The sequence below is a fragment of the Saccoglossus kowalevskii genome, chromosome 19, assembly GCF_978046115.1.
Source record: "Saccoglossus kowalevskii chromosome 19, keSacKowa6.1, whole genome shotgun sequence".
NCBI lineage: Eukaryota > Metazoa > Hemichordata > Enteropneusta > Harrimaniidae > Saccoglossus > Saccoglossus kowalevskii.
In genome coordinates this window covers 25,608,017-25,625,469 of record NC_140659.1, presented here as the reverse complement: position 1 = coordinate 25,625,469, position 17,453 = coordinate 25,608,017, and the positions used below count along the sequence as shown (strand labels likewise).

At 37.8% G+C, this 17,453-nt stretch overlaps 1 protein-coding gene across 1 annotated transcript; it reads right to left on the bottom strand.

Annotated features, from left to right (window-relative positions):
* Nucleotides 1–7,806: 7,806 nt before the first annotated feature.
* Nucleotides 7,807–16,699, bottom strand: LOC100375055 (uncharacterized). The gene is made up of 8 exons (XM_002730604.4): nt 16,589–16,699; nt 14,530–14,660; nt 12,868–13,114; nt 11,817–11,974; nt 10,508–10,690; nt 9,603–9,719; nt 9,227–9,312; nt 7,807–8,391 (listed from the first exon to the last, which is right to left on the bottom strand). Exons 1-8 carry the CDS (start codon nt 16,680–16,682, stop codon nt 8,379–8,381), a joined length of 1,029 nt encoding a protein of 342 aa, XP_002730650.4. The 5' UTR covers nt 16,683–16,699; the 3' UTR covers nt 7,807–8,378.
* Between the last annotated feature and the right edge of the window lie 754 nt (nt 16,700–17,453).

The window sequence follows — 17,453 nt, the reverse complement described above, 5'->3', positions numbered from 1 at the left end:
GGTTCAACAGGAAATCCTGCATGTACTGGAATATTCTCACACAGATTGAAAATATACAAGGTTTTTATGTCAGCTTCAATGGTGTCTGCGGCTGCAAATGCCGAACATAGAAGAATTTGTATTCAGAAAACGATAACAGCTGATACGTTTTGCATCGAGAATACATGGAGTAAGTGATACAGAAACATCACCATGGATACATAATACGACACAGCCGATGTTCAGAATCGACTGTGTGTATTAAAGGAATTAAGCAGTGAACAATCGTAAAAATACATGCCAATGTGTCTATTTTCGACTTATATAGAAAGTCTTTTTTTTTAAATCGTAGTATATTATGCGAATTATTCTATTTAACAAAATAATGTCGATAACGTTCCATTCCGATCCCGGAGTGTCCCATTCATTGCATTTATCAAACATACATTTTAGTAACCAGAATAATTAATGTGACAAATACACTTGTACAAATAATTATTAATTGTGATAAAAAAGTAAATTATTTTCTATCATCAAATATATTTTTATTAAAAAATAATTGTATGCTCGCTTATTGTGAGTATGTTTTAAGTGCGTGACTCGGCATACATGGAAACTAATCGATTACGTTTTTATGTGGGTCGTTCTACTGTGTGACGGAATACCAAATACGGCAATGTGCACATTACGAACGAACTTCGAACAGACAGATTAAATTTCGCACTTACTATGAGTATCATTAGCGTGTTTTTCTTTCTTTATTCACGTTACACTATGTGCCTTAGAAAATACAAATGAAGCACAAATTCGTTATGGTTACAATAATAATATAGTAATTACAATAATAATAATGAGGACTGATTGAATTACTGACGGGCATTTGTTGGCACTTATTAATCGTATGTCTGCTTTAAATAGCATTTATCATCATCTGACATTGCTCATGTGTTGGCGTTCATTATAGTACAACTTGAATAGTGAGCATCTATGGAGTAAAGTTTAGGGCTCTTCTAGGATATCAATATCGTCCCGACATAAAGTGTGACGTAATTCAGAAAAGCTCGAATACATATACAAGTATATGATACATCAAAAGAAAAACGTAACATATTTTGTTTGTGAACGTTGTATGTTGCCAGGACCTGGAAGTTCAGCTGAAAGCGGAGGGTCGTAACCTGCGCACGCGCGAAAATTGAGTCCCAAGCGACGACAGTCTGGTCCCCTGCCCCAATTTCAACGCTGAGGGCGGTTAAACCTATTTTCTTAACCGCCCTCAGCGTTGAAATTGGGGCAGGGAACCAGACTAAAGCGACGATAAAAAACGCAAAGGTATACGGTATGACCATCACATGCGCAGGTGATGACTCCCCCGCTTTAATTAAAGTTCAAGTTACTTGTGGACGTTCAACAAAAGTTACGAACTTTTGAAGTTACGAAATCTAAAAAAAATATCCAATACAAGCCTTAGCGACTTCAAACACTAATGGCACTTAGTTCTAAGTGGATCTACGAAGGATACAATGTCTTGAAGAAGCCGGAGTGAAATGAAAACAAGATAAATAAAATAGTAGCCGTAGCTGATAAAAATAATAAAATTCCAAGCTAAAAATTACTATTAAAAAAACAGCACAACGTTTCTCAACTCAAAAAAGAAGAGATGGCTACTCTTGTTTATGCAATAAAAATAAGAGAAGTGAAGTAAAGAGAAGAGGGCATACTTCATCTAACATTTTCTTTAATGTTTAGGCCATATGGATAAGTGGTTTAAGTTCTCATGGAATACACTAAGTGATGACAGATAACCAAAGAAAACTTAGAAAGAACTTCTGTGTGCTGAGTATTGGAGACACATTTAAAATTACTTGTACTTGAGATATTGATGGAAAAGCTGGAAACTGGCTAATTATGCAAATCAGTTAATTATTAGACACACAGATTTGAGTGTAAAACTACTAAGGTCTGCAAAATGTTACAGACCATGTATGTACCAAGTTTCATTGAAATGTGAACCAACCAAATATCTATAATTATGCTAATTACGGAATTACCCCAAACTAATCAGGTCTGTACATTGATTAATATGAACAAATATTTACCAAAAACAAATCAAGTCTCTGCATACTCCTAGAGAATCTATGTACCAAGTTTCATTGAAAAGTAATGATTAGTATTTGAAATATCAAAAGCTGAAAATTGATTAATTATGCAAACTAATATGCATGGATATTAACCTATCAGGTCTGTGCATTGTCCTGTGACATCTGTGTACTAAGTTTCATTGAAATATGAAGATTAGTGTTACGTACCTGTAATTTCACGAGACTTGTAGGGATTGATTTCGTAGTGTTTGTATTAAATTAATATGGCTTGTGGACAAAAGGTTGAATGCTCGCCAGATGAGGGCGTGGTGATTTGCCATTTTTGTGTTCTATCAATTGAGTATGGAAATATTTAAGTTAAAATACATTGAAATTTGGTTGAGCATATATATTGTGCAAGTTTTGAATAGCTGCCAAGTTACAAGTTGGGAACTGCGTTACGTATGACGTATAAATTACCTCCAAGCTAGGAAGTAGATACGTCGTGCAAGGGTCTGAACCATGATCGACCTGAGGGGTCCGATTTGACTACGTAAAACAGAGAATTGCAGAGCTTGAAAGGAGTTCTCGCACGTGGTTGCTGCCCTTGCTGTACGCCGGATCCGTTTTGCTGTTGAGATAACGTGGTTGTGTTCTTCTTTGTGGAGTCTTATGACCGGCTGACGAGCGAATTCAAGAATTCGGAAGAGACTTATTATTTGCTAATGAAAACTTCGTTTCTCGTCGAACTGTGAGTACAATACACATCGTCAAGACCGCAGACTCTAGCCGAATTGTTAACCCAACGAACTGGCACTGATTTAGAGACATGCTCATAGTTGAATATATTTTTATAGTGATTATTATTATTGAAAACGTCCACCTGTCATATTAAACTACTAGGTATTATTTGTAATGTTAATATTTATCAACCCTGGTCTATGCTCACTGTTATTACTGTCACTACTGATTGGACTAGTACAATAAATCTAATTTTGTAACATTTTATTGTGTCATTCTTCCATTACTGGAAGTGGGGGCTCGTACCATAGTTAGTTTCAGGGGCTTGGTTCTATTTGACAACTAGACCTTGTCCCGGGGACGTGACAATTAGTACGCGAAATATCAGTGGAAAAGCCGAAAATTGACTAATCATTATGCAAATTAGGTGACTAATATGCTAAAACTACCGGTAATCAAATCTATGCATTAGTCCAGAGCATGCATGTACCAAGTTTCATCAAAATCCAGTGAGTGGCTGTTTAGGAATCTGTGGAACAGTCATCAAATGGCTAAACATTAGCTAATTATCATGCAAATTAGGTAATTAATATGTATGTATTTTAACCAAAACCTAATCAAATCTGCGCATTAGCCCAGAGAATCTATGTACCAAGTTTCGTTAAAATCAACATACGGTTCTTCAGTGGGACACACACACACATACTGACAGGCTAACTGCAAAGAAAATCATTGTGTGCTTCGCACACAGGAGTCAAATGTGAAACAGTATCTGAAACTTAGTATACATACTTGCAACCAACCAATAGACCCAGGGACTAACAGGTGTCTATTCTACATACTCTGAGAAGTGGATCAAATTTGCACTTCAGGTGTTGCGAAGCTTATTAGTGTAGTTTCTGCTATGTATGCAACATCATCGCTATCAACATAATTTAAAAATATACAGAAACTAATTGGCCATTTGCACAATTCTGAAAAAATTCCAGGGCTTCTCTTTCAGACCCAAAATACCCTAGGATCGTATTTTCATTACTCACTATGCAAAATGTTATTTTTGCAGATTTCCTTAAACAGAAGGATTTTAACAATTCTGTGTGTTATTCATGATTTGGGTCTACTTTCAAACATGGTATCTCATCTATTTAACCAAGACTTGCATAATCAAAACACACTCTTGACCAATCAGAATGACATATTCCAAATGAATATTTTGAACTGTAGACATTAATCTGCGATTCAGCCAATGACGGAGGGAGAAATCTAGGTCAGGGAAAGCCCCATGACCTCATAACTTTTCTTCCTAGTCACGAACCACGTGACCGAGGCAATGAGGGCAACACCATCTTGATCACTTCTGGTTTTCTAGGTAACTGAGGACTAAGTCAATCACTATGGAAAGTGGGGTGGTCGGGAGGGGTCCGGAATCTATGGTGGGTATGTGAATAGGCGGGTTGAAAACCCCCCGGTCAGTCAAAATGACAATTTTGAACTGTCAGATGCCAATAGGTGTTGGGTTTCCAAGCAAACTGAAAAACAATAAAAGGTGTACCAGTCCGGGAAAATACTCTCTACTTACGACTACCACCTAGTTAAGACCAGTGAATAAACGGTTTCTTACCTTGCCAGTGCCGTTCTCATAACAAAAGAAAATGCTGAAATGGTGACGGGGTTCGGTATGCCAGAGAACGCTAGACCCAAACCCAAATTCTGGGCTAACTAACCTTCAAAAAAACCAAAACGGTTCTGCATGAGGGCATAGGCCGAAAGCGAGACCAGGAAACGTCCAAGGAACACTAACAGGAGAAATCTCTCTGCAAAAAATGTGCTAGCGCAATTATTTTATCGTCTATGCGCAAAGATCCCTGTGGTTGTCCGGGCTGCATCTGTAACTAAAGTCTGACCTGCTATGACAGGACCCACCCTAAAAAGACCCTCCACAATGGATTGGGTATCTCTTGGGTAGTAGTTGATAAAGACGTTTTGCATTCTCCAGAAGCCTGCCCTCAGTACATGCTGAGGGGGGAAACCTGACGCAAGAGCCAATGAGTTAGCAATCGCATAGAACTCGTGCGCTTGTACTTTGTCTTTGTAGACTCTATGTCAAGGATGCCAGACGGTTGTAAACCTCAAACAGGGTCACAGTGATCCATCTGGAAATGGAAGTCGAGAGACTGGTCTGTCCTGCTTACCCTGGCAGTAACAGATAAACATGTGCTTGTTGCCATGCCTCAACTCCCTAGTATGGTTCTCGTAGTAAATCAGTGCTCAAACTGGGCAAAGTAGCAACTCCTCTTGATCCTCCGGGTCGACAATGTTGGCCAGACGGGGGATGACAATTGGCGGGGATTGTGTCCTGGGATTTGATTCTTGGTGAGAAACATGATTCATGTCTTTACAACGGCTTGATTGTCCATAAAGGCAGTGCACTCGTCCGAGAAGAACAAGGCCCCTAGCTCAGAACGATGCCTACCAGAGGGGAGAGTTAGTAGGAAGACTGTTTTCCGCGTCAAATATTTCAGTTGTGCTGATTTCTCAAGGGTGGGTGACCTATAGGACCGCATAGGACAAGCTCAGTTCGTCAAACAGATGGACGAAAAAGTTAGCTACCTGGCCAACAGAGGGATGGCATGGATCAATCTCCCTTCCACTACACCAATCAACATACGCTCGCCATTATGAGTCGTAGGCTGCATTGGTGGAATCCTTATTCGCCCTGGCCTGACATTGGCGGCCCGCTCAGACAAACCTTCCATCTGTGAAGGTCTACTGAGAGCTTCCATGTGTGTAAGTGGTACACCGCTGGGCTCATTGGTAGTGCACCGTCCGGTTGGAACAGGAGGACAGGTGAGTCCGGAATCTATGGGATCGATAAAGCATCCACGGCCCAAGACAGTCTGGGGTCTACCCATTGGGGTATCTGCCACTCCACAGTCTGGAGACTGAGTCCTCGCTAGAGGGCGTCTGCTTGACTGTTTTGTACCACTGGAAGGTGTTGTGCAGTTAGCTCCACATTGTATTCCTGGCACCAAAAGAGAATTTGCTTCGCCAGGACTGACAGCGATGGGGATCTGGTCCCCCTTCCTTGTTATTATACGAGACCACCACCCTATTGTCCATGTGAAGCAAGACTCTGTCCTTAAACTATGGGTCGAAAGCATATCAGTGCTAAGTTGGCCCGTTGCTGCAACAAAGTGTGCTGAACCAGGCGGCTGCATAACGTGGCTTGGGGAACTACCCTGCCCCTGCTACTAAGCCTGCCTCCATGTTGAACTGGTGTGTTTGTTGAGGATGGGACTTTTCTTGATTTACTAGGAAGCCCAACTGGTGTAGTAAATCCTGTACTGGTGTACTTAAATCCTGCCTTAGCTCGGCCAACAACCCCTTGTTTGGATTGTGTAGGTACGGGTTGATGTGTACTGACACCCACCTGTTTCAACACTGTCGAACACCATGGGGATGCGCATAACCTGAAGGAGAGAACCTTGAATTCGCTGGGTGCATCACTATGTGCAGGTAGGCATCACAGGGCTAATCAGTCAAAACGGTGCATGGAGAGTAAAACTGCGCTTAGTGTCTCCTTGTGAAACAGATCGAGAAGCACATACTGATTTAGTCTGCTTATGTCCAGAACTGGATGCCAGCCACCTGTAACCTTTGGAGTAGAAGCCCGGACTTATCGCCAGATCCTCTATCCTGTGTATGGCGCCCTTTGCAAGCAAACTGTCAACCTCCTGTCGGATTGCTTCCACCTTGCGAGGATCCCCTGGCAGTGCTCCCAGCAGGGGTGCTATTGACAGGGGGTGGAGATCGCAGAGGTATCTTGTAATCATGTATCACTGCCTGAAGAGTGTAGGGATCGGTTACCCGCTGCCTCTAAACCGGAATACACCGACACAATCTGTCTGCGACAGAAATATGTGGCCATGGGTTAGGCGGTTATATATTGGGGGTGATCTCTCCTCCGCCGAGGTGAATCCCCACAAGGCTTGTAGCAGTCAAAAAGCTCAGACTCTGCCTCCCCCCATCCCTCTTTCACAAAGGTAAGTGTCAAACTTGCTTCCCCTGCAACGGAGTTGGGCGACCACCCAAGAAATAGGTGGACCCACCACTTGATCTCTTCTTCCTGGCAGAGGGGGCGTGCCACTCCTCTTACCTCCCTGGAAAGATGGGGGCACTTATCTCCTTGCCTCTGGCCAGTGGGTACCGCCTTTGGTTGTTGTGTTTTCTGCGCTTGGGACCCTTTCCGCTTGCCCTTGGCAGCAACCAACTGACAAGTGGACTTGACCTGAACTATTTGATAGGTGGCCTCCCGAAGCTTTGAGACTGCACCCACAATCTCCCTATCAAAGAGCATGGAAGAGGTCCAGTCTGCATAACTGAGGTGGTAGCGTACCCCCTGACTCAGCCGGCTAAAACACAAGCCGCCAAGACAGCATCCCGCTGTACCAAAGTAGCCCCTGCCAAGGGAGCCAGATAACACTGGAGGATATCACAAATATCCGTGCGATGTCCTACTAATAGCTGTGTCGCCTGGTTTAGGAGGCTGGTGCATTCTGCCTCTGAGGTCTCAGAATCCTGGACACACATAATTATGCGTTCCAGCGTGCCGGCCACATACTCCAAAAAGTTAATGGGTCGTAACTCTGCACTTAGGGCATGATGGTCTCAGATTGAGCTGCCGTGGAACGTGGCCATCCCCCTTCACTCGTCCTGCCAAACAGAAGTTTGTGGTACCGGGGTCGGGATCTTTGGGACTGCTTCAGGATCGAGGGTGGTGGGTATGTACATCTTGTCACTAGGCTCGATGATATCGCGCAACATCCCCACGACGTGGCTCAGGGAGGCATTACGAAGGGATGACTTTGCGGGGCCGCCTCAGGTTGTACCCGCCATGTCTGGCTCTCCTCCAATAACCTTGGAATTAGAATATGGGGGATCTATCGAAAATTATGTATACAAAAATAAATATGTATTGGTCTTTGTGTTTCTAAATAAATCACATATCTTTTTTCTGTGTGGAATATGTAACTTTATTTATACAATATGAGATTGATTCTGTTGCTAAGTGGTGATGTAGAAAGCAATCCTGGTCCTATTTCAAAAGTATGAAATGATTGCAAATGACAAGTAATTGTAGTTAATGTTCATCAAATGTCACTAAAATATTCAGGTTTCTTCTATATCAACCCCGAGTTTGATACATGAAGATCACCACTTTGAACAGTATAATGGTCTAGTCTTTGATTCTACAAAAAGAATGTGGACACGCATAGGAAGCAAAGAATGATGTAATAAAAGTTTCCATGGATAACCAGAATGAAGGAGAAAAAAACGGCACCACCAGGCAACATCTAAAATGGTTGTAAACGTTAAAGTTTAATTGCATGTCGATGACTATTCATTCAAGAACGAAGGGTAATACCAGTTTGACCAACATAGGTAAGTAAGTCCACACGAAGAACTCTCAATATCACAGATGACATTTTTAGTGACTCAGTTGAGAGGTTCCAGATAAGAGATGTTATTTGTCTTGCCTTCATGATACAAATACATGTTAATAGATTGGGCTTGCTTATTCTATCGCCTTTTCCTGTGAACAAAAACAATCATATTGGAATCAGTTAATAACTACATAATATTCTTGTAAACAGAAATTATACAAAAATAAACAAAAATTAACACATATACATTGTTATTCAATTTTACAACTGACATAAAGTGATTGGTTCATTGGCATACAAGGATGCATTATTTAGTGTCCCCCCCCCCTCCCAGTATTATTTATTATTATGCCATGCACTGCAAAAGCTTGTTCCTATTGGTTGATTAGTACCAGGTGTTGTCCATGATCGGGCAGTGCTTAGGATGAAAAGCAAGAACAAAACTGCATGTAAATCAGCAATATCCAATTTTTGCCTACATATGTATGTATCGTTTAAATAACAAACCTAACATTAGTTTTTATAACTGACTATTATTTCAACAATAATGAATCCCCCACAGCAACATATTGTACAAGTATGGTTTTTGCCAAGATAATGTCTTGGTACTTATTCAAATGCAATATGACACTGTGGGGGATTCATTATTGTTGTTTTAAATAACTGCCATCAGAATTAAACAAATTTTTGTTGAAATAAATTTACTTACGAATAGAGATCTACATTATTGTGTGATAATTTTAAGTTCTAAAACCTCTAATTGGGATTTATTAGAAGTTAGACTCAAATTCGAACTCGGATGTTTAGTTATATAATAGACTCAACTACGTTACGCACATTATTGCACATATTCCCATTCCTGCCCTTTAAAGGTATAGCTCTGCTGAAGTGCACATATAGATACACCTCAGTCATTTATGTAAGCGCATATCCTACTAATAGAGCAAATATGGTACATAAAACTGATGATATGAATTCACTAACCTTGGTAATTGTCCAATGTTTGTGCCCTTTTCTTTGTCAACTGTTGTCTCTATATGTAAATAAGTATCACTGTCATTTTTTGAGGGCTAAAAGGAAACATAGTGAAACAATTACAGCCTTGCCACTGTTCACACAAAAGTTGAAATGTAATAGAAATTTCTTGCCCAATTTTTTCTGAATATTCATAAAACATTCAAATTTCTTAATAGTACTCATTTGAATCATCAACAAGGGATATTTTGACTTTTCATCTATTGATATCACCCAAGTATTTGAATAAAAAGAGTTATAATAGTGTATGGTACTCGCATTGAAATCTCAGTTAGCTAATTCATACCAGGAAAACATGATCTATATACCAATTCTTAGTACGTACATGGCAAACTTCAGACACCTCATTAGTGTCAGAAAAACGAGAAATAGTCTGGTCAAAATTGTTTCCCATGTTAGCAAAATCTTCTGCTCTGATCAGCAATTTCATTTCCTCATTGATCTGAAAAGTAATAAGATCACACGATTCATAATTTTAAAAACAATCAACTGCCTTATGGGGTGTTTTCACCGATTTTTTTTTTTTTTTTTTTTTTTTTTTTTTTTTTTTTTTTTTTATATTCTTAAAACATTGATACCAGGTGTACAAACACATGATGATATGTGATGTAAGATTGAATATATTTATGTATAAACCCCCCCCCCCCCTTGTGTTCTGAATGAGTGTGATGTCTTTGTAGGTGAGTGACTCCCATATAGCAGCTGTATTTCTCCGCATCAAAGGTGAGAAGGGATACATTGATACGGAAAATCACAAAAAGAAGAAAAATTAGCTCTGCCCATATTAATATTACGGCTTTAATGTCAAGTATGTTATTTGAGGAAAGTGCATTTCCCGAAATAACATCATACTGTACTGATAACACGGACTATACATGCGATAATTATGTTAATAGCAGTTCACCAAAACAAATGTCCTATTATGGTCATTACCCAACTTGCAAGATTTCACTGAAGCCACCTAAACTGATAAAAACATGCAACTTCCACAGAAACGCGTTACAACACGCGGCTTCCTATTACATTTACCATGGAAATGCACAAGAACACACAGCGTGTGTTTGATTATGTTGATATTGAATATAGTTTTATACATGTATTTGGAATTCTGCCAAGGTATAATGGCAAATTAATAAATTTTGGCTGTTGAAGAAGTTTATAATGTTCACAAACATCTATCCAGAAACAAGTGAATACTTTTTCGACAAAAGATTATATTTGTGTTTCTACCAGATTCTCATTGTATGTCTCCCTTGTTGGTTCGTGCTGGTTTGGCATTGGTGTACTTTCAACTTTTGGCTTTTTGTTTGGTGTTGCAACTGTTCTATTGCAAGAAGATGAATCACCATCCTTTTTCTTCAGATGCATCCTCAGATTCCGCACTTTTGCTGATAAGCTTTTGGTGAAATATGTCTGAAAAAGAGAAACGAGACAAATATATTACAATGAGAAATAGCTTCAAGGTAATTTCATTTGTTAGCAGATCATTTCGAAGGCTAAGTTTCCCAGAGTAATTTTTAGTTTAGATAGCTGTACTTGTAGCAATAGTTAAAATGTGTGACACAAAAATGTCGTGCAAGCATTATTTAAAAGCAGTAATTTATAGCGATCAATGAACTACAAGAAATCAATAAATACAAAACTTGAACATGAAAAATGTGTGATTTTAATGCAAAATTAAGTGAACATTTTTTATAAATTACTTGATTCAGTAAAAATTTAAAATAATATTGTAGTGAAAATTTCATTGGGGTGACAAGGCAAAGATTAAATCATCAATTAATAATGTTGAGAGCTCAGTTACTGACAGTTTTACTATGAGTGTCTCAAGATCATTAAATAATTAGAAATTTGTACGAGGTTACATGAAATTTTACTCAATGTACTAGAAACACAAACTCATTTTGAAAAAATATTTCTGTAGGCTTAAAATGGGGTAACTTTCAAATCACTGAATCAATCAAGGTTTATAAAACCCATTATAATATAAAGATGTTAAAGTGAGGGAGTCATCACATCCGCATGCGTCGGATGGCCATAGTGTGTCATTGTTTACAAACAAACATCTACCCATGATCCTTTGAATTTTTAGCGTGTGTTATTATCATCGCCTGGAACTCAATTCCCTCGCGTGCGCAGGTGACGACCCTCTCACTTTAATATAGGGTACATATTGAGAAAACAAGAGATTGACAACTCAAACGGTAGTTGTCGCGCTGCACATGTGCCACATTTGTGTTGATAAACATTGATTTTCCCACAATCCAATGTGCTCTTCAAATGGAAATCACAAGTATGAGGTTTGACCTGGGCGCAACATGTACTGATTACCGCCGGTGACACCTTCGATGCCTTCCAATCACATGAAAATTACTTAATTGAAGCTTGGAAACGTCTCAGTTCGTACTCGTTGGTCTGCGCAACAGTCAAAGTCGCCATCTTTGTTTATATGAAACCCATATATCTCGCACACGCGCGATGACTACCGCGCTTTAATGCTGTTAACAAGTAAAAATGAAAAACAAATATTGCAACTCACCAAAGGTGTCCCTTCTGAAATGAAACTGTATTTTGCTTGTAATGTCTGACCAATATTCTTGTATTCAACTTGGGTTCTTAAATAATATCCTTGGCATACGTAAAACTCAGCCAATTCAGCAATGAATTTATGCCACATGGAATGCACTGAACCAGTAACTACATACATACAAATTGTTTAGTTAAATTATGAATGAAAAACAAAATAGTGTAACTGCATCATGACATGGTGGGATAGAAGTTGCTGATAGTACATATGTACTAATACCTCAGTTAAACCCAAATCCAGAATTCAAATCGTACCTCGAGTTGAACATTAAATAGTTGACCCCTGCCCTGAGTGAGTGTTCCACAGATTCAATGGGAAGGCTGAAGCCGATGGCCGAGATCCATTTACTAAGAAATACAACCTTAGGAAAACGTTAGTTAAGGTCTGCAGGTGCTTCTGTTCGATCGGGCATGGCTAAACGCCAGGTTATCACATTAAATTGCCATGATACCATTATAATAGGAAGATGGTTACACATCCCTGTCATGTAGTCCCAAACTGAAATTTGATGTCCGTGAAAAAATGCACTATATATCTCAGCACTCACACTGGCAATCTTAATATAAAATTAAGTCAGGAGAGACTACATTGAAATCTAACTGACGTCTGTACCTCTGATGAGAGATCCAGTAAACCTGTACATTTCACTGAGATTGAAAACTCATTGATTTTTTGTTTGTTATTAGTTTATAAGCAGGCTTTTCCTTAACAGTTTAATTAGACAGCCAGTCAGCACCCTGAATATGAATAGCCACAACTGCATAATTGTGCCCATGGCGCTTTGTAGAAAAATTTAAAGAGCAAGGCTTTCGATGTGGGACCCATACTGAGAACAGCAACATGTATCATATGGGTCAAATTTGAAAGTATTCAAATATCCACACTTCCCTTAAAGAGGTAATTGAAGCATGGCAGGGTGACTGCTGAAAGAAGTCACATGAGTTTAATATTTCAAAAAAGATTAACAGAATAATTTTTCTGTCAAGAGTTAAGTCTATCATACCAGCATCAAGTCGTTGCTGCACTAATGGACTGAATATTGGTAATGGTGCAGGATTCGGTACTAGCTCTCGTTGTCCAATAGTTTTAGACTTCATATGTGAGAGAGTGCTATCTGTATTCTTGTCTACTGATACTTCCACAGACGCAGGGTCTTTTGTAGCAGTTGATACAGACGGGGCAGGCCCAACAGTTGTAGCATTGCTGACTTGCACTGTAGTACCCGGCAATCCAAAAAACATTGGAGGGAGCTACGAAGAAAGAAAGTACTTGTAGTGTTACATTGCATTAATTAATATAAATTAGGATAATACATTGGAGTAAGTATGTAAAAAATGTTATATCAACTATTTCACTTACAAAATTATGGATACATAATATGTATTTAGTTTGCAATAAATTGTACTCCTAGTCAATATACATGTAAGATTATTTACTAACCAACCTATTTTTTGCGAAATTGTGGGTTAAATTCAGTAATTGGTGGCCATTTTCCACAAGTGGTTCTGATAGTGGAGATGTTATGCCATTTCTCAAAAGGTAGGCTAATGATATGACTGACAGGGAATTTTGTGTTGTTCTTAAACCCAAGTTTTAAAAGTGCCAAAAAATGAAATAATGCTTTAACAAAAAAAATTATTTGATGAATATTCTCAAAATACGATTTGGAAACAGAAAAAAGAATTCATAATACCATGAAAATATAATTCTATAATTGACACGTCTGGGGTTCCCGAAGTTCCCTGGTTGCTAAGCTACCATGTGTGCAAGGGGGGTTGACATGGATTTACTTCCAGTCAGCAGAAATACAGTTTTAGGCAGTTATTTACTGTACTAGCTTCAGTTTTCGATCACGTATATTGATTCTGTATTGTATCCATCAAACCTATGACACAAACTTTTCATAAAATATGTGTTTTACATCCAAAATGAAAGATTAAACAACATTTATATTCCCATGATGTCTGTACATGCTTTCAAATATATTCAAATTATGAAACAGAAAAATGAATGACCGGTTGTAAAATTGAACCTCATTTCTGTTGTGAGCGCACGCATTCACTTGGCAACACTCGCAGGAATTTGACACTCTTCTATTGTACATAATAAATCAATGAATTTCATGTGATTTATGACCAACTTGGTAAAAAATTAGAAATCACTAATTGAGTTTTAGTTTATATTGACTCACTTAAAATATATTATGCAAAAATTTGAATTCAGATATTTTATTTCATTTCAGTATCTACATATAGAAAGTACAAATATTCTGAGTATATTTCTACCTTAAATTAAATTGTATACTGATACTTCATTCAGATGATTTCCTTTTTTTAATCCATGCAAAATCACGAGAAATACAGGGCTTCCCTTTTTTCTAGCATATTGTTACGATTGTGTCAACTTCTGGCACTGTCTACAAAAAGCTTTTACAGTCTGCTCTACATTGACAAAATTGACTAAAATTGATAAATAACTACATGCAGCCTGTTTGTATGGGCCAATACAAAATTATTTGAAATTATTTGCACTGAATTTTGGATGAGATATTAATCTGACAATGAGAGGGTTAAATGTACATAACCTGATGTAGGGTTTATCTAGAGGGGAGGGGCTTTACAATGCATTAACTGAGGTATTTGAGAAAGGGCTATGTAATACTTACCATCAAGTTTGTTCCTGTTATTTTTAGATATATCTTCCTGAATTTGAATTGTAAACCATACTGCGGTATCATTTGCATATACATCAAGTTATTACACAAATCCAAGAAACTCTCACCATCAATAAATTCATCTGTATTAAAATACAAAATATTAAGTGCATCATGATCCTGAAATCCAGCAATTCTAAGAACACCCAAGAATGGCCTGGTGAATCACAACATGAATTCTGTCTCATCACTGACAAGGTGCCGAAAAGGGGTAAATTTAGAGAAAAAAATCTTAAATTAGACAATGAAAAAACAAATATCTTTAATAAAACAACAAACGTTCAAATGAATCACCCAAGTGTCATGTTCACATTAGCCTGACATGTAGGTGTGAGTGGCGCCCTCGCCGGCCAAACAGCATTAGACCTCACTAACGCCTGACAGAATACTGTAAAATGACTAATTTTCACTGGGTTTAAATTTCACTGATTTAGCATTTCAGGCAATTTTACATATTCACTGGGTAATTTAGTGCATTTTCCAGTCAGCGAAATCAGCAAAATTAAAACCCAGTGAATAATTAACCCTTTTACAGTAGTGTATGTCTGGTCAACAAGATCAATACTGCGAATTTCGCAAAGTTCACAATTTCTTGCAATGAGTTTTGTGGTCATAGTAACACAAAGCCGTGTTTGTATTGTCAGCAAAAATCACAGACTGTTTTGAACAAGATGATAAACATTGGGTGGAAATAAATTTTGCCATGGTTGGTTACTCTTTGATGGCTGTCACTATCTGATGTTCCTGCAATTTAATTGGTACCGACAAAAAATTGTCAGGGGAAGTGAAAAACTACATCGTTCTGTCAGGCGTATGTTGGGTTTGGAACACTATTGAGGGCGCAACTCACGCGACCTTGTCAGACTGTACAGAAGATATTATGGGATATTAGCACCAGTGTAACCACCTGTATTATGTAATATTTACAACCAGCTTAAAAAAAAAGTGTGAACCCGTTAGACCAGTGTAAAGGTACTACACAAAGGCCCCCTTCACAGCTTGAAAGGGGAAAACACTGGAAATCATTTGCAAAGCAATAGCGTTTGCATTTGATGTGTATGTGTATGTGTGAATGCATGATATGACATTCGTATCATTTTAATTATTGAGTGCAACTTACATGACAAATAATTTTTTTCTTGTGTATTCAAAGCAGTTAAACAAATTAAGAACACACCAATTACTCAATGGAATGAAAATTACCTAAATGAAACTACAACTACAACAAGAGAAGAATTGTAACAAAGTTTATAATCAGTGACCATAATTTGGAAATCAAAATAGGTAGAAGAAGAAAACCACTCATAGAAAAAAAAGAATAGACTTTATTTGTAAAAAATGCAATAAAATTCACTTCATCATAGATTTTGAATTATATAATGAGGGAAGGAAATTCTTATTTAAAGAAGGTGCAGATATTACAACAAAACAGAAAGAAGAAAGACTAAACAAATTTAAAACAATATATAATTGTAGTACTGTATCGGTCAAATATTAAAAAAAAAACAATATACAAAATTAAATAAGGGTTTTATTTCTGTAATAGATATTTTCTTTTTCAATAGTTTCTCATTATGTGTTATTTGTTTTTGTCTCTGAACCTCTGGGTCAGTCTAATGCTGTCGTGTATTCTGACAGACTAAGCCTAGTGGAGACCCATAGTTGGTGTCCAAAACGACGCAAAACCACATCATTATTTTTATTTGAGAGCTGTGATTTCGGTTTTTTTGGGTGCAGTTCGACTTCATCTGTCGCGGGGTCTGTCGGTATATACGGTAAAGTCGGTGAATCTCCGAGGTCAGTCTGATGCTGACGTGTATTCTGACATACTAATCTAATGGAGATCTATAATTCGGACCCTAAGTAATATCTACGGGCGTCTGTACTTGATTGAGTTCATTGCAGTTTATGTTGATGAATGAAAGAGCCGAGGAAACGCATCGCTGACGCAACTCTGGACTCTATCAACTAAATTACCATTATACACTGTAGACGAATAACATTCACATACCTTTGAGTTTAGTTACAATTATTTCTGGTGTGCCATGTTTTCTCAGAACCTCTAGGAGCTCTTCGGTCGTTGTTTCTTCTGTCACCGACATCATTTGTGCGTTATAACCCCAGATTCTAATGCGCATGCGCGTGCCATATTCAAGGACCCTATTCTTGCTCGGAATCAAAATGCTCACAACCAGAAAAAAATCTCCCCAAAGATGCAACAGCATCTTATATTCTTCAATTTTCTTTTTAATAATAATATGTTTAATTACGCCATGAATAAAATAACAAAATATTTTATTACACGATAATTAAGTATGTCAGAACATAGTGATGAATAATACAATGACATACAATAATATAAATGATATAATATAAAGTTTACAAATGAAATAATATACAGTCTAAAAATAAAAATATTATCGATTATTGAAGTTTTTGAGGTTTTTTTTCAAATTCTAATTAAAGTGCATTTCATCTTCTAGTTTGTTACAATGTATTGTTTGTTTGTTACAATTCAAGGTTTTCTCTAATTTGTGTTTTTGGCTTATAGTGACGACCAAGTTCAATTTGCAGGCTGTGGCTGTTCAACTTGAGTTGCGAAAACAGTTTCATATCATACCTGTTGTGTAAAACATTTAGGTATAATGAAATTTTACTGTCATTTTTCAAAAGACCTTTTTTTCACAATTCCGAATCCTTTCTTTTGATATCAGCCATCCATATGCCTTTTTAGTGTTCATTTGAATAGTTTAATATATTTTCCCATGAGATCAATGTTCCTGTATTCTGTATACCTTTCTAACCATGAGCCAATATAACAATTCTGTTAAAGTTCTATTGTTGCATGGTAATTTAAACTTATATGGGAGCCTCAG